The 23758-nt window shown below is 39.0% G+C and overlaps 1 protein-coding gene across 4 annotated transcripts; it reads right to left on the reverse strand.

Annotated features, from left to right (window-relative positions):
• Positions 1 to 136: 136 nt before the first annotated feature.
• On the reverse strand, positions 137 to 23409 carry WDR47 (WD repeat domain 47). 4 transcript variants are annotated; one of them, XM_082765699.1, is made up of 17 exons: positions 23243 to 23409; positions 22314 to 22430; positions 18327 to 18493; positions 16725 to 16808; positions 16187 to 16271; positions 13730 to 14532; positions 11988 to 12114; positions 9382 to 9560; positions 9242 to 9273; positions 9016 to 9133; positions 8121 to 8196; positions 6101 to 6258; positions 4437 to 4606; positions 3308 to 3478; positions 2752 to 2883; positions 2025 to 2243; positions 137 to 1530 (listed from the first exon to the last, which is right to left on the reverse strand). In XM_082765699.1, the coding sequence occupies exons 2-17, from the start codon at positions 22416 to 22418 to the stop codon at positions 1388 to 1390; spliced, it is 2769 nt and encodes a 922-aa protein (XP_082621825.1). In that variant the 5' UTR covers positions 22419 to 22430; positions 23243 to 23409; the 3' UTR covers positions 137 to 1387. The 4 variants fall into 4 exon arrangements, with proteins under 4 accessions (XP_082621825.1, XP_082621824.1, XP_082621823.1 ...); XM_082765698.1 differs by having other exon boundaries at positions 9016 to 9273; positions 11988 to 12111; XM_082765697.1 differs by having other exon boundaries at positions 9016 to 9273.
• Positions 23410 to 23758: the final 349 nt, after the last annotated feature.

Here is a 23758-nt window from a genome sequence, read left to right on the forward strand (position 1 = left end):
TAGTTGGAAATCGTATCGAACATCCAAAGCCTTTTATAATTCAAATCATACAACAGATCTTGATGTTCAGGTATCAGAGCAGCACGTTGGAATTATAGAACAACAGTCTAAAACAACAAATGAGATAGCTGCAGGTGTTGGAGGTCTTTATTGAGATTATAGCACAGATACACTTCTATATTTACCTTTCCACTTTTATACGATAGTTAAAATTGCTTGCTACAGTGCACATATAATTTAGTATGTAAGAGAATCCAAAACTTAGGTGTTCAAATAAATAAATAACCTAATGTTTAAATTTAAAAAGTAAAAGAAACTGTACAATATGAAAAATATAACAATACATAAACATTAGAATCTAAAGTTCTGTAGAAATAAAATTGTAATTTCCCATACATAAACAGTGCAAGAAATAAAATTCAAATAAGCTTCTGACCTGGGAATTTAAATGACTTAATTCTTAAATTACCATGCAGACATAGCATTTTAAGCCATGCTGGTTTCTATTATAGTGTTAATGGTATCCCTTTTACTTTGAAAACTGATAGCCGTTAAGCTCACTGTGACAACTGCTGCCAATCCACTCTTTTCTACAGTACATTATACACAGAGGTATTCTGTTGCATTCAGAAAGTAAAATATTGTATGTTTCTACAGCAAAAAAAACAAAACAAAAAAAACAACAATATTTTACTTCCCCCCCTCCAACATGTTAGCTTTTTGAAAACAATGTCATGTAGTAAAAACGGCAACATTTCCCCCTGTTTAGATGAAGAGAAAGGAAAGACCCCCACTATACAATGGACCATAATCAAGATGTGGTTACTGCCTAGTCAACTTTAAAGTTCAGAGTTTATTACTAAAAAAGTTGAAACCATGGAGATGTTAAAAAGTTTGACCTCTCGTGGAGAAGTGATGAATATAATAAATCTGAAAAAACAGTGGAAGTAATTTATCTTTTATGTGCATGTGGAACTAGTTTGATATTAACTTGAAGTTTTGTTCAACTTAAGGTTCTATATAAAATTCTCATTGAGGCAAAGACCAAGGAATGCAATTAATACCAAACTGTAAACACGTCATTCATGTTACTCAGAGTGCACATCGACAACAAAGGAGTTCTTCTCAGACTTTGGCAACAAGACTACAATAGGTCACAGCAGCATGAGTTCACATGGAAGACTGAAAGCACTGCAAAAGAATATACTGAAAACACCAAGACCTCCGAGAAACCAGAAAAATCTGTGACAAGCGCCTTTCCTCTTGATAAGACACTTTCCTACTCAACTGCTGCTCTCTGAATGCCTATTTATTATTACTTGGTTTTTACAGTTCCGTAGTCTCAGGTCTCTGTGCTTTAGCTGCATAGGTTGCCTTTAGCTGCACTCTAGCCATTGTAGGTCCACAGGGTTACAGTTCTGTCTGCAGACGAAGACAAGAAGGAAAGATCTTGCGTATGCCATCTGCATTGAATAACTTTGTCCTTGTGCTCTCCTACCACCATAAGAGGAAGCTGCTTCGTGAGGTCCCCTACAGCAGAGGAACAGAAATCATTAGTCACTCCATGAACTTACATCTTAGCTCTTTTTTTGTGTGTGTGTTTTTGTTTAATAAAATTTACTATGTACTTCACCTTGTGAAGCACAGTTGAACTCTCAACACACACACACAATTTAGCAGTCCAGGAAAAACAAGATCATAGGAAAAGGGAAGATATCAGATATCTCAACTCTTCACAGTAAGCATAAGAATCTTTTTTTTTTTTTTTTTTTTTTAAAAAAAGAGTCGATTTTCTAAATGCTTTCTGAAAGCGAAGGCTAACTCATCCAGCAACAGTATTAGTTTTTACCATTATCAGCCTCCCAACCCTCCTCAACACAATCACACTTATACACATTTCAAATGCTTCAAAGCTTCTTTTTTTCCCCCCATTTTAAACTAAAACCCTATCTTTTGAGTGAAATTCTTACAACCTTAATATTAAAACCATCAAAGTTAACCTTGCATCTTTTGAAGTACGTTACCTTGCAAGTCTGTCACCTTTATTTTCATATCATATGATCCCGTGAGCAAGTAGTGAGCCCCTGGAGAGAAGCGCACAGAGCGAACATCACTGGCATGAGGGTGGTAGCTCTGAACCATTCGTCCTCCTCGAATATCATACAACATACAGCTAGAGTCCTCTTGTCCAGTAGCCAGGAGACGACCACTAGGATCTACAGCTACTGAAGCTACAGCACTTCCTACAAGAGAAAAACAACCCCCCCCCGAATTCATGTACATTTATGCAAATGTATGTTCTTGCTTAAAAGAAAAGCTATTATATAAAAATACCAAATGCTGGCCTTCTTTTTACTCTGAAACAGCTATGCAGCTTTTGTTCTGATGTGCTTTGGACAGCTTTGATGTCTGATAATCACAAGGCAAAAAAAGTAGCTGATTTTTGAAAGTATATTATTTTATTTATTGATTTTTAAGGGGAAAAAATAAAAACACAGATAAAAGGAAATTGGTGAGGATGTCCTTAAGGGCATCTCCATTCTGTGATATATATATACCACAGAATATAATATATATTTTTTTTCTTATATATATATTTATACATACATATATATATATATATATGTATGTGTGTGTGTATATGTAAATATATATAAACACCCCATACCTTACATTCACTCTACACTACTTAGATGTCCTTAAAATAAGTTTTTATGCAAAAATGATCAGAGGCATGATAGCAAGTCTTACCTGTTCCATGAAATGTCGTTCCCACAACGCGAACACAACTTGGCACTCTCAGATCCCAGAATCTTACAGTCTTGTCTTGGGATCCAGATGCAATCATCCAACCACTCCACGTATAAAGTGCTAAAATATGACCTATGAACAAGAAGATTTCTTAATTTGATCAAACAACGTTAATCAAATAATTAAATACTGCAGTTCTGATTACGTTTCTGTACTCAGAAATTAAACAGTCCCATGGAAAACCTGCAAGCTGCATGGTCTAAAATGCCAACAGTATAAGGCAATAGCCAGCTTTGCACCTTCTCTGGAGTGAAGCACGCACTTCCCATTAAATTAACAGCCAGGATATTTAAACAAACCCAACCAGAGTCACCCACAAAAAAAGAAAACAAAACAAAAAAAATACTCCAAATCCCCAAACACAAAAACAACTGAAGCAGTTTGGGGAGGATCAAAGTCTTTCTAGCAAGAAAAAGACAAATAAAACCTTTTGAAAACAAACATTATTTGAATCTAATACAGGCTTCAGAAGTGCCAAAGAGAAACAGCAACATACCAGTGTGACCACTTAGAGCGTGCAGACCTTGTCCTCGCTGACAATCTGTAGTGTAAATATTACAGTCCCCTGCTCCAGCACTTATTAAAATAGCACCACCACTTTCTGGGCCTTCCATAAAAGCAAGATCTCTGATTGTTCCATCATGCATGCTGAATTCCAAATCTGGTCCTAAAATAATAATAAAATACAAATTATAAAAAAAAATAAAACACATGATGAGGCATACTTTGTTTAGCACAGTTAGCGCTACAATCTTTAAAGCAGTTACAGTGATAACGCAGACTATTTCAGCCAAGGGCGGCACACTACCTACTATAGACACTGCATACTTTCTGCAGAATATCCCATTTGAGTTATGGGCATTCAAATAAAAGCTTCAATGATCTTATTTACACCGAGTATTGCTTGAGCTTCCCACAGTTCCTAAAGCATACCAAAGATGTATCTCTATAGCCAATCCCAGGCAACATTATACAGTAAAATCATTTATTTTTGTAAACTGCGGTGAAATAACAGAATTAGGAAGGCTTCCTCTGCCAGGAGGAAAGGATCATTAAGAACACTGAGTCACGTAGGACAAGTCACCCTGAGGTCAAAATAAAGAAGAGCCACATTCTGGGAATTGACTAGAAGGGCCAGGCATAGAAAATAGTATTTGCAGGAAAGAAATACTGGATTTTTAAGATGGGGAAGAAGATGACAGAGGTAGGTAAGGAAAACTAGAGCTTGAATTCCTCCTGACAATCAAGAACTAGAATTGGGTAAGAATATCCAGTCGTTTACCCGTGTCTAAAAAAAAACCAAACAAACAAAAAAACAAAAAACACTTTATGAGAAGACAACACAATAGCACAGAATCTTCCAAAACAAGAAAAAAATGCCTGCAATGAAAACAAGCCCAGAACACCCAACTAAAATAAAGCCCAAATGATAATCCTCACTCCCAACAGCTCTGGGGCTATTTGCTGAACAAAGACTACAGAAATGGTGAATGGGAAAAGGGGCTAAATTAATTCAAGTATTGGAGTAAGAATAACAAAACTTAAATACATATTTATTTCAAGGGTCTTGCCAAATAGTGGATAAACAAGTGAAAATAAATTCTTTAAACTATACAGAGACCTACCTGTCGCATTACAAGTTTCAGCATTAAAAGGTAGTACTTTCACATATTTATCATTAGAACCAGTAGCCAGCAACTGTCCACAGGGACTCCATGCTACACAGTAGATCGATCCTTTATGATGCTTGTTTCTTTTGAAGCGAACCACAGGTTGTTTAGGAGTATTATAAGCACTGCAAAAGAAAACAGAAAAGCGTGTTTTTATTTGCAAGGAAAGTTGTGTGCTCTAAAATAAAAATACTGCTTTTTTTTCCCTGTTGTTTTGGATAACATGACATAGGTAAGACTGTTAGCACTGAAACAAATGCATGGGATCTAAGACAAAATAAAATGATCTTCTCCATCCCATTTTATTATTTTTTTTCCCGTCTTCCATTGTGTTTGTGATTAGGCTTTGTTTGTGATTAAGTTTGTGAAAGAACTTACAGGATCCCTTCATCAATAGAGGGCTGATAAAAATATAGAAATTGTAGCTACATATGAATGAATGAATCCTTATCCCCACGCTCCTAAATGGGTAAGATTTTTCTAAACAAGAGACAAAGGCTACAGAGTCAACTGAATGTTTCCCAGTAGTTAGAGAAGTAAGGTGTGTGAGAGGAGACTGTAGTTAGTCGATAACAAAGCATCTGTCCTACTGAGAGAGTTTTGCACTTTTTACCAATCAAGAAGAGGTTATCTGGGCTTCAAGCCCAGCAAGCCAGGTTGCACTGAGTATCAGAAAAATCAACAGCTTTTTTGGTTGTTTCATATACTGCCAATAAGTATTTTGGACTTAAACTTCAAAGGCTACTTTACTGATTATATTTTCGTGGGGAAAAAAAAATAAATCGGATTACTTATTGAACATTTTAGAAGCCTGACCACAAATCCTAAACTGAAAGGTCTCCCAGATAAAGTCACTGTGCATACTTGTAGCTCTCTCAAATTATGAAGTTTTAGACACGTTTTTCCCCTCTGGTCCAAGAAAATAACGTAACTACAGTAGAGACACGACGACTATTGAGATGGCAGTATTTTCTTCCAGGTGAAAAAAGGGGCACACACATACCCCTCTATTAAAAATAAGGGTTTTGAGGGCGAAACGAGAAAAAAGAAAAACTAACAGAAAAGACTAGGTAGCCAGTAAACCACAAAGGACCCTTTTCTTTTCAAGGAGCTTAAGTATCAGGAAAACAATCTTTAAAATAACAAGAGACTCAGACATATTCTGTAACTTTGCTGTAACAGCTGGATTTGTTGGTTTCTCCACTGTCAAATCTGTCCTTCTGCTAAACACTCCATCTCATTAAACCCACCTTGTGCTTGCTTAGGCTGACACATGCTTTCTTCTCCCACTTTTACAACCAAAGTACTGAAAGCAGAAGCGATCAGAGTAAACAGAGGCCCAATCACAAGGGCAAAAAAAAACACTTTTATACGGTAAAGCTGTATGTAGTACTGCAGCAAAGCATCCAACACATAACAGAAGAGAACAAAAACTAGTCCACGAATACACAAATTTTTCAGTAGATTCTTTTTATTTTTGCTTGTCAGTTCTGGTTTTGAAAGAAAACATTGCACTATTTATGACAACAAAATAAAGGTATGAAACATACAGATTTCAGTAGCTACAGGGGAAAAGTGCTATGACTCAGGAAAATACAGAACTATACAAGCTTTCTTACCTTGGGTCAATTACTTCTGGGTAGGCACACACTCTCAAAGTTTTAGAGTTGGAGCCAACAGCATATAAACTCCCACTGGGATGAAAGGCTACAGCTCTGACAGCTTGTGTGTCTTCTAGAGTATTAATGCAAATGAACTGCTTTTTTGATTTGTCATCCTGTGTAGAATGATCACAGTCAGATTAGGCTCTACAATATCAAACTGGACATTTAAGTGTATTTGACTGATTTTTTTTTTTTTTTAGAATAATTTATAACTATTATAAGTATTAAAAAGCAGCAGCACCAGACTAAACTGAGGGATTTGTAAAACAATGTCTATTCCTGGTCATGGAATTGCACTCTTCAAGAAGTTCTTTACCTCAACTCCCTCTGAAGCTGACATTAGATGAACATTTCTCAGTTTCCCTCCAGGCTACCAACAACTCTCCTTCTTAACAGCCCATCTCAGAAGCCTGATATTATGATTTATTTGTGTGAACATATTTGATCTGGGTGTAAATTGTAAGGAGAGCAAAGGTACATTTTTAATTAAAACAGTCCAGGTCAAATGATTTATAAAACAGATATAATACTAAGCATAAGAACTACCTTTTCCACCATGCAGTTAACATTTAAAACAATTTTTATATATAATTTTATATATATATATAAAAAATATATATATATATATTTAAAATAATTCAACTTATGCAAAACTTTTTATTACATTGTCCTCCAGAAGGCTTCATCACCACCTTTCTAATGTTTTGGTTTCATTTGTGTGATACAGAAACTTTGGAATGTCCTCGTTGCAAAGTTATTTCCCTAGAGTTTGGCCATACTGAGTTGAGTCAAATGATCTTAATTTTAACCTGGAGAACACAAAGTAATCACCTATTACACTGCTGCCAATTATAGCAACAGCAGTTAGTGCAGTAAGTATTCTTGCAATGCTACTGAGCAAGTTGTCAGCATCTACAACTTCGAATTTGAAAGCATTGAATCTGTTGCCCTACATCCCCAGGAAGCAAGACAGAAATCATTAGGTTCAATTTCTATACAAAGTAGCTTCCTTCGTAAGGAGGAGAGATTACAGCTTTGGGGCTACATAAAAAGCAGAGGAAATAAGTACTTAATTACTGATAAGCAGTTTATGTAATTCCTGTGTATCCTAATTGTTTCACCAACAGAAGTAGTATTAGTTGGATAGCTATTTGCTGATTCAATCAGCAAATCATGTTACTGGACCAACGAGTTAACTCTGCAGTAGTTTTTAGGTACAGACTCAGAAGAGACAAATGCAAGGACAGTCAAATGGAAGCTGTAATCAGAAGCAGCTTTATTATTTACAGTGAATATAAGGTACAATAGATTAAAAAACAATCGAGTTACCGCTCAGTGTTCTTTTTGCCACATTTTAACACCTGACATCTAGAATACTACGTCCGGTGCTGGGCTCCACTGAAACAACTAAGGGACTGGATGAAGTCTCTGTTACACATGGAGAAGCTGAAAAAGCTAGGACTGTTTGCCCTTGAGAGAGAGAGGCTTGAAGGGGGCTGGTGGGGCAGATTTCATCAGTGAATACTGATGAAGTACTTATAAAGATAGAGCAAGGCTCTCTGCAGTGGTATCCACTGAAGGACAAGAGACAATAGACAGAAATTGAAATGCAGGAGGTTCAATTTAAACATTTCTGTTGTTTTAAATACAATACTGTAAGGGTGGTAAGGTGGTCAAACATGGATGCAGGCTGCCCACAGAGGTTGGGGAGTCTCCATCCCTGGAGATGCTCAAAACCCAACTGGAACAGGCCCTGAGCAACCTGCTCTAGTTGGATCTCGAGTAGTTGGTTTGGATTCAGTCTCCAGAGGTCCCTTCCAATCAACAGTTCTGTGATTCTCAAAGTACTACATCAGCCAAAATTCAGTGTAAACTTCTGTTAACACTGAGAGCATGCTGTTAACACATGAGAGCACTCAGGATAAAACACTGAATCTTGTGAAAACACACTGCAAGAGACAGTAAGGAAACTCACCTCATCACCTCTTGTCCTACTTAGGCTCCCTGAAGAGTCGTCCAACGGTGGCTGAGTGACAGCATGTTCTGATGCACTGTTTTGATTTGGTGAAGAATTTGAATTCATAACAACAACAACAAAAAAACAAACAAGAGGAGGAATAGATTTGTTTATAAATATTTGTGGACTGAAGTTACATTAACTCATACTGAGAACTAACTTTTGTGGACTAGTGTTATGCATGTCTGATTCTTTATCATTAAACTACTGTTTTTGCAAGATGTTGCCATTTTTTGCAGGTACTCCAAGTATTGAATGAGTCAAAGAAAGTTAGAAGAAAAAACCAAGATTTTTGTTTTCATTTCATAACATACACACACTTGGAAGAATGGTTATTTCTTTCAGGTCAGTGGTACCTTTACCTACGGCTGGATGTGGCCTTGGCCAGCCTGATCTAGTGGGTGGCATCCCTGCCTCGGACAGGGGGGTTGGAGTTAGATGATCTTTAAGATCCCTTCCAACCCAAGCCATTCTATGATTAAGGGAAGAAATCCAGTTGCCACTCTGTCCTGCCTCTCATTTAACTAATATTTCATAAGGGGAAAAAAAAACAACCACCAAAAAAAGCTTTCAGAAGCTTAGTAGAAATACAAAATAAACAAGAACTATACAAATAAGATGGAATAAGAAGAAATTAAAAATAAGTACACAAGGTAAACCACAAATAACCACTATTTCTTGTGTCTTAAAACATCAATTTTATCATCAATATAAAAATACCTAGGTAACAACAGTCATTAACTATATACCCCTAATTCAATGACAAATTAACGTGATAACAAAACAAATACAAACAGCTCTTCCCTCCTAAAATAGGGGGATTTCCAGTCCTAAGCAGTTTCAAATAACTTACGTTTGATTCCCCTGCACAGGTGACTCTTCAGGAAAGGGTATTTGATTAGCTGATCCACGTTTTCGAGGAGTGCTTGTGTTAATGTTTTGGCCATCAGCCGTTAGCCTCTGAGAAGCATCTGAAGGTGGTGATGTAAAGTTACTTGCTGGGTTAGTAGATGCATTCCCTCTGCTCCCATTACATTGCTGGCTAAGTGTTTGCACATCATTTCCAAGACTGTCCATACCTATATTTAATTCTCCTAGCTTCTGGATAGATCTAATATTAAAAAAAAAAAAAGGGGGGGAGAAGACCAAACCAGGTTATTTTGAGAACTTGATGAGGCATAGGGGTGGGTGAAGAAGGAAGTTAACAGACGTCCCCAACCTGTTAAGAAACTGCTCAGTAAGATTCTGTTGCTGGTCAGCTCCATCTTCTTGGTTTACACCTCCTTCCAACAACATTTGCTGGTACAACTGACGTTGCTGCTCCTTTTGTTCTAAGTGCTGCTGGTAACGTAGTCTTTGTCTGTAATATTCTTGAAACTGTTCTGTTGAATCACGAAGCTTGAAAGAAGTGAGAATTATTAATGAGAATTAAATACTTAGTTGCAGTAGTTAACCTAAATACTTACACTCTGGTTCACTACTTCACCACATGCATCACAAAGCCATCAAATTGTCCTCTGAAGAACAAAGCTTTCGTTTTCCCCTAAAACCAGATATAATTTACTCACTAAAGAAAGAAATCCCTGTCCTTCTGTACTGTTGAAGTAGTTCTGCCTTTGTGCCTTATTCAGGACAAGACTGCTCTTGCCCATAAAACTCCCAAAGTAGTAATTAATATCAGAACAAATAAGTAATCCAAAGCTGAAAATAAAAAGGAAAAAAATAGAAGTTGGAAAGCAACATAAGCTACTTTCCAATTTCCAAGTAATATTTCCAATGTAACTTTTGTATTTTCTGCTGTGTTGACACCTCTCTGCTATCAATCTGCCATTTATCAACATCAAAATAAGATGCAGCACTTCTGGACAGAACAAATTAGTGCTTCCTTTTCCATGATCTCTTCCTATTTATGTACTATCTTTGGTGTCAGCCACCGCCAGCTCCTCAGGACTCTCTGCCATCTGCAGTCTCTGATCCTCACTTTCTCCTTCTGTCACCAGTCCCAAATGCTACCATCAAAACCAGATGAGAACAAGCTGAAAATTAAAAATGGAACACACAGGAAACCGAAAAAACTTCGGTCCAAGGCCAGAAGTATCAACAACCGTGCCATGTGTTTTCCCAAGAAAACTAATCAAACACCGTTTTTACCAACTAAAAGGAAAAAAAAATCAGTATAAGAAAAAAAAAAAACACGTTTCTTGCTTAAAGAGAAATTACATCTTTGTCATCTAGTGGATTCCTATCGCTGCTGCACTTGTAAAATGTTTACCACATTGGGTTTCCAAAGATCAAAATTGGGCAATTGTCTTCAGAAGTTTAACAAGCATTCTCAATATTTCAAATATGTAAGCTATTTCCTGGTCACTGGGTTATCCTTTTAAGGAACAGGTATATTCTGGCCAATATTTCTTTGCATGACTGACACTTGTTTGTTGCAATTGGATCCGATCCTTGGATTGTTTAGTCTGAGTAATAACACAATAACAATATATATAAGATAAATTATATAAAGATATAATAATGATCCAACACCTAAACCTAAAATGTGTTGCCCAGATGTTCTTTCGTACAAATTCTGCCGTATAAATCAATCTTTCCAGGAGCAATACAAAAATAAAAAATAATGAAAATAAACTTAACAGAATTTCTTTCTCACATATACCACTAAGACATAGAAAACAAAACAAGAAGCAATTGGACTGGTGTTACATTCTTTTATACCTGTGTACAATAGTCTGGCCAACATATTCACCTACAGTATAGCATCTATTGTCTTCATTCTCTCCCAGAAATCTTCCCCCTGGTTTTCTGCCATTTGAAGTCTGCTCTGTTATAGTTCTAGTTAAAGCTCTTTCCTCTCGCCCTTATTCCCAATCCACATACACAATGCTGTTGCAGTGGCAAAGTTATGCAGTCCAGTCCTTGTGTTTGAAGGACTCTGGTAATCCTCCCATAGCCCCATTGCCTCACTCAAGCACCCAGAGTCTACAAGAGAATAACCCTGTCAAGACTGGACTGGTTTTCAGTGCGCTATATAGATGTCACAAGCCAAGACAGGAGTTTACTTAAGAAAATCAAACTGGAGTCTGCAAAACAAACCGCAGTGTTGATGTTATTTCAGCACTCAAACATTTAGCGCAAATATTCAGATGACATAATTCATCCTTACTGAAATAAGAGGCAGATATTTAAAACTGTGGAAAGGGAATAGAATAGGTAACTATTCTCATTGCTTTCTACTGAACTGCTATGTTCCGTTTTCCACATTGCTGTTAAGGAAAAAAAGAAAGTCAAGGCACAAGGCCTTCAAAAGAATAATTTTTATTTATTTATTTTCGAAAAAGGTTATGCTATTGAATTCTGAATGGCAAAGATACATTTACTAGGGAATTATTTGATTTTCACCACTGTATTCTAGACATTAGGTGCCCTGTGAAACTTGCTATTAACACCAAAATTGCAGACTACGTGCCAGATTCATGACTAAAACACTAGAAGGATTCTTAACCATGGTTAATTCAATGTTGCTGGCTTTGAGTACTAAAGTCTTTGTTTTAAGACACAGGCAATAGTTTAGCAACACTGATGCAAGAATGCACTCATCAGGTGCATTGTAGACTGAAGTGATGGCAGAACTTCATATAATGGAAAAAAAGAAATTTGTCAGAGATGTAATATTGTGTTTTCACTTGTTAATGTGAAAACAAGATTTAAAACAATCCATTGTCATACATGAAGTTCTCAACACAAAAAACAAATAATTATGAATGTATCAGAACATAGCTCAAAGGGCCTCATTATTTTTAAATAAACAACCACTACCTCATTTTTCTCTTGTTTGGCAGATCCCTGACTCTGTGCTCCATTAACTGGCTCATTTTCTGGAACAGAACTCTGGCACAAAGTCTCGCTGCTGATGGGATGCTGTGGCTCCACGGGAGTATCACTTCTTGTAGCAACATGGAGAAGAAGAAAAGCATAGAAGCATAAAAAAGCATAAATGAGAAAAATTGTGAGTAGAAAATCCCCTGGTAAGATAAGTAATATTCTAGAGTAAAAACTGATAACAAAGTGTGCAACCTACTTAAGTCATAAAACTGAAGATACTGCTTCAGAAAAAATTGATTGCACTAAAAAGAAGCCACACCCAAACAACAACAAAAACTAACAAACAAAAAAATAGAGAGGCACTGTGATGTGCCAACATTTTCCTAAACACCTTAGCATCATGCGATATCAAAGCCCTCTATTTTCTATCCTTACACTTTAGTTATATACCTTTAAACTAACCATGTGACTAGTGCTTTCTAGCAGGTATTAAGTTTTAATACTAATCTACCAATTGATTAATTGATAGATTAATACTAACCTACTGCTACCAATCTAAATTTAAGCTATGCTTAACATTCATCAGATTGAACATTCTTGAAAGTGTTATTTAGGAAAAAGTTTGTATGAAATTGGCCATCCTTATATTATATAAGTATTTCCCATGGAACACCTTCCCAAATGCTTTAGCAAGCAGTAAGTGCACACAACACATTAGAATACTTGCATTCCCAACTCCAGTTTTGTCAGCTTACAAAGTCCTATTTACTCAGTGACTTGGAGCAAAGCTCTTTAAGGTTATTCTGAACTCTTTGTTATCTCTGTGTGCTAACAAAAGTTACTTAACTGAGTAACTTAAAAAGTTACTTAACTGAGTTTTTTGACAAGTGACTGCTTGCCAAATACAATTTACAAATTTAATACCATATTTCTTCCATATCCAAAAAGATGGAGGGGCTAGATACTGAGAAAGCTTAGCTTTCAGCTTGTACCCTCACAAATACTGCCACTTCAGTTGGATACACAATCCAGAATTGGATTTTTCCTGAAAAATATAATGCTGTCTTGAAAGCTATGTAGGGTCATTCTGAACTTCAAGAGATTCATTGAAAAAAAAAAAAAGTTAATGTCTATCAACTTCATTTAACATCGTATCACATTCAAATGCCTATACAAAGGGTCTTCAGAAGATTGCAGTAAGTTACTGCATTTATACAAAACTTTTAAAAAGGAACAGAATTACTGATCAAAATAAAGGCCAAGCAAAAACTTAAGTGTTTAACTGACAAGTACTATTTCTCCTTTTTACCAAGACTTTTCTCTCAAAAGGGTGAAGTAGAAAGGCAAAGATTTCATGTGTTATTTCTTAATAAAGAAGTCAACTTTGCAGTCTACACCGCATTAAACAAAGTTGTTATAAGTTATGATAGCAATAAATGTTAAATACCTCTAAGTCCAACATGAAAAAAATATCAAGTCCATCAGGATTTCAAGTTTCTGTACGTCTAAACTTTAAGAAAGTCCAGCTTGAAACCAGAAGGCTCATGACCCAAATATGAAAATCTACTTTTAATCATAAAAGCATAAAAAAAAACGAACTCCAGTTACAGTTTTACTTACAAAAGAAGTTGAACAATTATTTCAAAGTTACAATTATGTTCAAAAATACAACACGTGTAAGAATCTAGTAATGTAACATGAGCCAAGGTAAAAAATAAAGCTACAGTTGCACTTACCGCTCAGGTGACTCTTCGAAAATACTGTGACACTCAGTATTCTCAAGCATGAGACTTCGGCTGAGATTCTGTACTCCTGGGTAATGGAAATTAGCAAAGGAGTGCGACATTGGAGAAGTTTTGGTCCCAAGGTCTGTGACTCTCTTATCATGATTTGTTAATCCACATGACAGCCCATCTAAGGCAGGGTTTAGGGAACGGGTCATGTAAGCATCAGCAGACTGAGGCCGTCTCATTGGGGATGATGGATATGGAGAAAGCTTGCTGATAAGAGGTGTCAAAAGATCAGCATATGCAGCTTTTGTAGGCTTGAGGAGTTTATCAACATGAATATTAAGCATCTTTTGTTCAAAAGCACAGGAAAAAACAGTAGCTGGCAGATTCTGCAGCCATGACAATAAGCTAAGGTCCAAGTCATCACACCCATTACCGCATAAGAGATCGATGCCCAGCAATACTTCACTTTCTGTAATTTCTTCTCCCGTTGCTTTACTCTGACAGAATTCCACACAACATTCATAAAGCAATCCCTTCATTACAAGCTGGAATAAACGATTGTTACTTGCTTTGAAACCAGCTTCACTCAGTTTCCTATCAGCAGGAATAAACTCTGCCACCATCACACAAGCTTCTTCAAAGCAGTGCACCCGGGCTGTGCTGGGATTCCAGTCTTTGAATTCTGCATGGTTGGTCAAGCGAGGCAACGTGAGCAGCAAGCAGAGTTTACTGTAGTCTTCCTTAGAGGGACAGTATTCTTCCAACGCATGTAGGCACTGCACAGCCTCTCGCATTGTGAATTCCAGCTACAGAAATATTGAGGTGAACAGTAGTTGGTAGCACGTATGTTTCCACAGTTAGTTGAAGAAGAACAAAGAGTAGTGGAATTTCTCCACTACCATTCCTCTATTACTATTACTGTCTCTAGTTAAGGAAAATAGCACATAATATAGAGACCGAAATTGCTGGTGCAAGTGTAGTTACAACAGAGTCAAATTCCTGGATGTTTTGGCTTTCTGAAATCCCTCCCAGCCCCACTCCCAGTCTCATTGCCTACAGGTCCATGGAACTTTCATGTCACTGCAGGTTTTACGGGTTTAACATTTTAAGCCAGCAGCTAAATAGCTTCAATTTTATTGTAGCACAGAAGGTTAATTCCACTCACAGGGCCAACTGAATTTCTTTTTTCTCTTTTGTGTGCATGTGAAAAGCTATAGGCGTAAATTACATAAAGCTGCATACTTCTCTAGTTTTCAGTGAGTAGCAACTGTAGGTTGTGTTTTATATCAAGGTTTTCTGTTCTCCAATCATAAAAATGTAAAAAAACAAAACAAAACAAAGTTCAAGAAGTTAATCTCTGAAGATAAGACCTCCAAATGAATACATGGCTTTAGTAGAAAGCCTGTTGAAGCTAAAAGCCAAAAAACATGCTAAGTACATGTAACTTAGTATTTTTAGTTACAGAGATTTTAAATATGTATTCAAAAAATCCTATCCATGTTCCCTAGCACATTCTCGATACACCAACCTTTTATCCACAATATGTCAACATATTTGTTAACATTCAGCACAAAAATAAACATACATCTGACTTATTTTTCCCTGTGCTGTTATCTAATAATCTTGAAAAGATAGACTGCTTAGTGGATAAGCATGCATTTCCTTTGCAACAATAAAGACTGACTTTAAGCTTTCTCTATACTGTCAAGGCCCTGAAGTTTAATATATGTGTAAAGGGACAGAGAATTAAAGTTAATCCAGTTTGGATAACAAAATCAGTCATCCTAAAATTACTATAATCCTTTAATTTAATAACTTCTTATGTTAGAAATTTATTATTCTGTGTTATCAACAGAAATGATACACTAATAACCTTCACAACCTGCATGCCTTTTCTGTCAGTGTGAGTTGCCATTCACGTCCCTTTCTATACTAAGAACCTAAGTTCACAGCTACTGCTGTTTGCACATTTAACTAAATCAGTCCTTTGTGACCACATCTGTTCCTTTCAAAGAAAGGACAATGTCCTTTCTCTCTAAAAGCTACAGAAATTATGTTTAAGATTAATTGAAACTAGAATCTTTCATTTGGACCTGACTCTGACAATAAATTTCCCTGATTTTCAAGCTTGCTTCAGAGTACTCCTGAAAAGAAGCATTGTACTTCAGCATAATGGCCTAAAGTAAACTTCAAAGATCAGGACCACAAAGATGACATGTGGTCACTGATCTATACTGCTAAATTTCAAGCAACCCTTACATATGAAACTCTATTTGAGACCTGGCAATCACATTAGTTTCCAAAGGACATCTATTTTTTTTTTTTAAACTATGAAACCATTTGGTAATAGGTAGAATTTGTATATTAAGCGTGGGAGTTTTCAGTTTGCTTTTAATTACAATATCTCAATAAGCTTTTTGCCAACAAAAAAAATAATCCCAAAACAAAGAGAAATCTTACATGCTGAGGCTCATCCTCTGCTGACATTGCATTGTTTACACATAAGGCTTCCAAGAACTTCTGCTTCATTATAATGTAACGAAATCTGCAGGTAAGAAGTGAAATGCAGTGAAACACCACACATCTCGATCAAATAGGTCAATATTCTCTTAGAGATGAGCAGGGTATTTTACAGCTACTTTTTGAGGTAGGCATAGAAATTGCAGTGACAAATAACTCTGATCAAAGTTCAACAAATTGGCAACCTAAAAATTTTAGCAGATTTTTTTTCTATTATTGCTTTCAGAAACAGCACAATAAAAATAATTGAAGGGTCACAAGTAAAATAAGTATAGGAAGCATACTCCTTTCTTAAACAGAAGTGTGATAGCTCAGCCGACTATAAAACAACGGTACATGTAGTACCGTATTCCAAAAGTATGCAGGAAATGAAAACTCTTTACACATATTTTGCACATATTTTGCATATATTTTTCACAGTTTAAGTTTAAAAAAAAAAATCACAAAACCCTGAACTGTAACATACATTCTATTTTACCTTTTCTTGTCGAATTTTTCCATACATTCAAGAGGCTGAATAAATTGAAGAACCTCATCCCACTGACCGTCAAGAATCAACTGCCTAGTAAAAGAAAAAATTACTGCTTTAATTTCACTGGACAAGTACAGCTTTCTTCTAAGCAATCAGCTCATTTAATATCACGAGTTGTATATTTAGATGACAAATGAATATTTAAGCATACAACAGGTGATCAACCTGTCTGGAAAAATTAATGCTTTGTACAGATGTTAAGTTGACAGATGCAGTAAGTGCAAAATTCAAGTCCTTTCTCAGTATTTTGTATAAGATAATTGATTATTTTTAAAATTCTTGCTGGAAAGTATAAATGAAATACATTTGTTCAATTAAGACATCCTGAAGAAGGAAAATGGACCTAAAGTTTTAATTGTATAAATACTGCTGGACCTATTCTATACCAAGAGGGGCAGGCCTCCAGTATTAGGAATATAAAAGGAAAAGCTTGGAAGTTACTACGTCAGCAAAAGAACTTCAACTCCAAGACCAGTGTGTTAGACTGCACAGGTAGATTAATTTTGTTCCTTCACTTCCTCATAATGCACAGAGTTGTCTGTAAAATGTCCAGTTCTAGAAGGAAAGGCTGTATTTCTCATTAGATGTATACTGAACTAAGAATGAAACACAAAGTATTAATAATTGCAATCTTTCTCTGATTCTGCTTTCATTTTATTCCAATATGTGTAATTTTATCAAAAGGGAAGCCACGTGAGAAAAAATGTTAAAAATGTTTTTACTACCAAACAAGATAAAAACAGTTGAATAAATTGTTTTCTTATGCTTCCAGAAAAGTTTTTTAAACACCTTCGGCATGAAAAGGAAGACTGCAATGCTGAAGACCTACAACCTACCATTTACAATAACTACTTTTCATAATTTAGGAGGGTGATATCATGAATGGCAAATCACACAAACTTTCATGCCTTGATGACCTCAGGCACCCCTTTCATATTGCTAACTTTAAGATAAACCGAGGTATTGTTTCAAAATACAGATATTTTTAAGGGGAAAAGCTCTGGAAACATCTATACTCATCCCAGAGCATAGGGCTTGAACACTGAAAATATTCTATTTATGTTAGAATTCAATAAACTACATGCTCAGTTCATGTGCCATGGTAAGCAGGTAACAACAGATGGCTGCTGTTAACAGAAGATCTTGTTCTCCTGTTTACGTCTGCTCATGTACCGTTTCTGACTTAGCCTGTGCTGACACGGGCCCTTGTTAAGACCCCTTCCTACTTTAATTCACAAGCATGCCAGAAAAATAACCAAGGTCAAAATGAATGAACACATGAAGGAACAAGAAAAACAAACAAATGTAACACTAAAGCCTCAAATGTAACTCTAAAGCCTATGTTGATGCTTAGTCAGTTACTTCAAGTGAAGGACTTCATTAACTTCAGAGCTGGAACTCAACAGGGCTGGACCACACAATTGGAATCAGGAAGAAGCAGAATAAGATGAGACCTCCTATTAGTGGCATGGGGCTGCCCACGGAATCACAGCCCAACTGTATGCTTTCATGCACGTGGTATTTAAGCACTGGAGAAAGAAGTCCTACCTTAAAAAAAGCATGTCATCTGAAAACAGGCCATTTATGACCCCACTTTCTTTCTCAAGTGCCAGCATACTGATATGAAGTTTCCTGGAGTTCAGAAAGTCTAGAATTAGTTTGATTATTTCAGCTTCTTTAACGTTCACTGTTTCTTCAGCCGTCATGATGGCAGCCTAAAAGGAAAGAGAAGAGAGAATTTTAGCCATGCTCAGTATCTTATTTTATGCTTGTTTAACAAATCATGGCTACCATTTTTTTTCTGTCTAGTCTTAAAGGGCAGAATATCGTAGCATTACAAAAATAAAATCCAGTTTCCTAATCTTGTTTATTTAAGAGGTTGGTTATGAAGCCACAGTTAAGGTTAACACTGCATCTTTGTATTTCTGTCCTATGCATATAGGCCCGGAGAAACAGACCTACAGAGAACTCAATCCTACCACAGTGTGGAAGTATTGCTGTGAGTATACAGTATGTAAAATTTTATTGGACTATCTGCATTTCACAAAATAAGCTCAAAAAACATGAATCAAGCCAGTTATGTCACTATCTAGGTATCTTACACATAAACTTAAATGCTTCTAATATATCCAAAAAGCAAAGCCCACCAAAAGGCAGTTTCTTCATCCCCATTTTTTGAAGCTGTAAATGGCAATGACACCAAAGCTTTCCATTCTTCCTTTTTAAGGACACCTACTTCTGTCTGCATGCTTTATGAAGAATCTAAACCTGCAAACCCAAGCCATCCCAGGCCCATTTAACAAGGCCCATTCACTCCCCTGTCCCCGGGTGCCGGGCTTCTTCCAAAAAACCCAGCAGCCCGGTGGCTACCTGGGTACGGCTTCCCACCCAGCAGGGCTCAGCTGACATCCAGGTTCCTGCAAAAAGGAAAACGCTCCCCTGCTTTCTGCCCCACATCCCAGACACTTTGCGCTGAGCTTGGCATACACTGAAGGCCGACAGGTTTGGCCTGCAGGCTCGGGGCCCTAACGCCGACAGGGACCAGCACAGCTGTGCTCCGTGGCAGAAGCAAAGCATCCAAGCGACTTAAATCGATTATGAGAGCGCACAAAAGAAGAGAAGCTGGTATCTGTGATGAACCCCCCAGCAGGAAGCATTATTCCCAGAAACAAGGAAAGTAGAATGAAAGTGAGAGGAAAATGAAAAAAGGGAGATTAGCACACAGAGCAAAATGTCCGCAGCAAGGAGTTGGAGTTACCCTAATTGCTCCCCCTTTTAAGTCAAAAGTCAAGATAAAAACACTGCTGAATTCTTTCATACAACTACTTACTTCTGTGAAAGTTTGAATAATTCAAATAAGAGACTCCAAGCATTACATGGTAATTCATTAATTAACAGAGACAAAGGGAAAAGAAACCTCTCACTGCTCCTCACAAACCAGGGCTACTGAACTATAAGAAACACAGAAAGTGAGGCATTCATACGTGTAGGATTTTTTTCCATCTTCCTCACAGTTATATGTCAGCCTTTTTCCAAGGAGGTTTTTGCATGAACTTTTGACTAGGAAAGCATTTGATTATAGCAGCACAGTTTATTTTGGAACAACAGAGACCTAGTTGTGCCAGATGAAATGGCCTAACTTCTTTTTTAAAATGTCTGTGTTTAATTCTTATTTTAGTCACAGAAGACTCCAATCACCAAGCGTTTTGACAGGTCTCATGGAAGACTTACCCAGAGACCACGTGCCCACTCCTGCCTAGTAAAGTCAAAAGAAAAAAAAAAAGGAACATCTGGCATGCAGCATGCTTTTCTGCAGGAAAGAAAACAGACAGACAACACACAAACCTAAAGCCAGCACATGTAGAAAGATGCTTTTTCCTTATGTTTTAGCACTGTTTCCATTTCCCCTTTTTGGCAACCGCACAGGGATTTTTGTTCCCAGAGAAAAAAAAAAAAATCAACTCTGTTCTTACAGACCGGAGAAGAAATCAACACAAATCTATCCAGCAGTTTAGCATTAACATCTTAATTCCCCACCTAGTGCGTTTGCATTTCACTTTTATTATGCTTTATTGCATTGGTAGTTTTCATGTAACTTACATGAGCTTCCTTGCCAAACAACAAAGTAAAACAGGCAAAGCTGCATGGAGAGTCGCCATAAGAAAACTACTAGAATAATTCACACTAACATTCCCTTTGAAGAAAGGAACAAGTCCAGCTCTCTCTTCAACTATATCCATTGAACTCAAATCTGAATAGGAAGCCACCTTACACAGCTTCAAGATGACCTTGAATTATTCATATAGGCTGTTGATGGAAAAGCGAGCGTAACACTCAGTACTTTGCTTAAGAGTACAACTACATTAAGTAAAATTTAACATTTGCAAGAAGTAGTTAGCTTCCATTTTCCATTAGAGTTTTAACAGGACTGGTTTGTCCTGCATGTAGATCCTTCTGCCAAGTTCTAAAACTTACGTTCTTTTGCTTTATTTATATCATCCATATAAATCTGATAATGGATGATCAGCACCCTCTATTTTATAGGTCTAAGTAATGACACTTTTGGGGTCCTGCTAAGAAAAATGAAATAAATAGATTTGAAATATACCAATAAGCTCATAAATTAGACATATGTTGAAAATACCTAGCACGCATTTGATGTCAGAGCATCACTCCTATTGACAGACAGCTAGAAAACGGTAAACCTACTAGAAAAGATTTCCACTTAATTGAGTTTTTTTTAGACTGATGAGTCCAGGCTTCTCTGCATTATGCTGTCAAAATAGTAAGCAGCACTGTAACACCATGATGAGATCATAAATATACATAGGTTTACACATGACACTATGAAATAAATCAGTTATTCTGACATTCGGTGGGGTGTGTATGTGTTAATAAATAAATAAATACAACGAGCAGCAGGGAAACGCAACATAAGAGCTCAAGCTGCATCCCAGTCCATCCCACTGCATTGCTTTCTGCCAGCCCATATGGCACGTAGCGTCACAATCCGATCAGCTCAAGCACTAATACTCAAGAACAAGTGAAGCGCAGCACTAGCTTGAGATATAAATGAAGATAAATGTGTATTAAAGCTTAAAATTTCAGGTGCCTTCTACTGACGGGGTTTTTGCTACAACCATTTTTTCTTACCCAACCTTTTTTAGAACAGAACTTTTCCACACTCCTGTCCCCTAGTTCTGTCCTTCAGCACGTTTTCCTCCTAAATTAACCTACAGCACACAAAAAAAAACAAAAACAACAACAACAACAAAAAACTTTCCTGCCACTAACCTGACACACCTTTCCTCTAGCTTCAGTGGACAAGATGTCCTTTGAACAGGCCCTTTGGAACATCATCTGTCTATTTGTATATTTTGTAGGGAGAAATCCCATTCCTGTTCTATTCTTTTACTTATGTTCTAAGAACAAACCAACAGCAAGAATCCTCTCATGGTGCTATAATTTTTTAAAAGAACTATTTTCCTATGATTAAGTAGGCCTGCAAACACAGTGTTTTGGGAAAATGCTTATAAACTGTGACTTTTAGGTAGTCTTTAAGGTACATTTTCTAGAAGAAATTGAAAATACATATGTAATCACATGACAGAAAGTAACAGTAAGGTTTAATATTCTGAAATAAAAATGAATTGCAAAATTCTAAAATAATTGTTATTCCAATGCCTTAATTGCCCAAAGTAGACCACTTGCCAAGAGTATACACTGTGCATTCACAAAAATAGGCAAGGCATTTCAGAACTTCTCCCTTGTATTTCTGTGTGGTTGGAGATTACAGTCCGGATCCTAGCTGTCACACTGACAGAGACCAGCCCTGCGTTTTGAACGTGAAGCAACACCTAATGAAAAGTCTTGCTTAGCCGACTTCAGTGACAGCTGTAGTGCATAATACGAAACCTCAGCATCTCCACGAGCTGTTTGGCATCAGAAGTTGAAGTGCAGAGGAGTGCTACGTATTCAGGCAGCGGACAGCTCTGCAGAGCGCTCTCACCCCTTCACCCACCCGCAGGAACTTACATCCGACCCTGCGGCCTGCCCAGCGGCCGCTCCGCAGTCCCACCACGGGGGAATTGGGGCCCGGGCAGTACCCAGCGGCTCCGCTCCTGAAGTGCCCTCAGTCATCTTCCAGTTACTCTACAAGCGAAAGAAAGGTCTGTGGGCCAACGCTTCATTCCAGCTGGTTTCCACAGCAGCGAGCGCAACTCAATCACAACCATTTCAGCCCACGCCACTCCAGGATTCGTACCTCCAGATGAGCTGCGCTGAGGACACGAAGCCCTTCGCCTCTTTGTACAGCTCAACTCTCTTCTTTTTAACAGCCAGGGGTCCCCTAGGGCTGACCCCGTGCCCTGGCTGCTGCAGGGGAAGCACCTCACAGCTCAGGGCGGCCCCCACCCAGCTCGCCCTGCTCTGGGGGCGCCTGCCTCACCGCGGGCGCTGCCTGCCAGCCAGCTCACACACACCGAGCACCCCGCACAAAAAATGCCACAAAGGCGAGAGCAAACAGATGGCAGCACGGGGGCTGCAGGAGGAAGGCAGGCACGGAGCGAGGCAGCGCCCGCTGCCGCTCCATGACACGGCCCCCGGGCGGCTTCCCCTCCGCGGCTCCCGGCACCAGCCCTGCCCGTGACACAGCGGCCGGGTCCCCGCCGCCCCCACAGGGCAGGGCCGGGCCTCACGGAGCCTCCCCGGGCCCGCCACACGCCGCCAGCCCGGCCGAGCCGCCCCGCGGATGCCACAACAAAGAGACGGCGGCGCCGCCACCGCCCCAGACGCCGCTGTGGGCTCGGCGGTGCGGTGCGGGGCTGCGCTGCGCTGCCCTCCCCTCCCCTGCCGTCCCCTCCCTTCCCGTCCCTTCCCTTCCCTCGGCGGGGGAGGCGACAGCCCCTGCGGGCGGCCCTGCCCAGCCCCACCCGGCCCCTCTCGCCCCGCTCGGCGGCGCTCACCCGCGGGGCCCCGCGCGGCGACGGCCGCTGCCGGGGCGAGAAGATGGCGGCGGGGCGCGGCGCGGCGCGGCGGGGCTCGGCTCGGCTCGGTGCCGCTGCCGCTGGCGGTGCCGCTGCCGCTGCCGGCCGGGGTCTCGCTGCCGCTGGGCGCTGCGGCTGCCGCCCGGCCCGACGCTGCTGCCCGGCCACCAGGCCCCTCCCCGAGCCGGGGCGGAGCGGGCGGGGACCGGGAAGGGGCGGCCCGGCGGGGCGGGGGCGGCGGGGCGGGCACTGCCTGACGGGGCTGAGGGAGCCGCTGAGGGAGCCCCAGCGCCAGGTGCGGGGTCAACAAAGCACAAGCACCTCGCAGCTGCCCCGTCTCCCCCCTTTAACTTCATATATCGGCTAAATGTAATGCCTGTTTGTAATTGTCAGGAGAGGGGAGCGTCTAAGGAAGATCAAGGTGAACAGTCAGTGAGCTCTCTGTGTTCATATAGAGCTGTGAGGTGAAACACAAAAAGTCACGCTGAGGTGCCA

Source organism: Aythya marila (assembly GCF_965140915.1).
Source record: "Aythya marila genome assembly, chromosome: 8".
Taxonomy (NCBI): Eukaryota; Metazoa; Chordata; class Aves; order Anseriformes; family Anatidae; genus Aythya; species Aythya marila.

What these genes read in the sequence shown, in the direction of transcription:
- WDR47 (XM_082765697.1), bottom strand. Translation starts at nt 22,418, where the DNA reads ATGACTGAGGGCACTTCAGGAGCGGAGCCGCTGGGTACTGCCCGGGCC. An exon ending in TGAAACTTGTAATGCGACAG is followed by an intron (nt 3,479 to 4,436) that starts GTAGGTCTCTGT and finishes TTATTATTTTAG; the next exon opens with GACCAGATTTGGAATTCAGC. An exon ending in AACGACATTTCATGGAACAG is followed by an intron (nt 2,244 to 2,751) that starts GTAAGACTTGCT and finishes TTTCTCTTGTAG; the next exon opens with GAAGTGCTGTAGCTTCAGTA.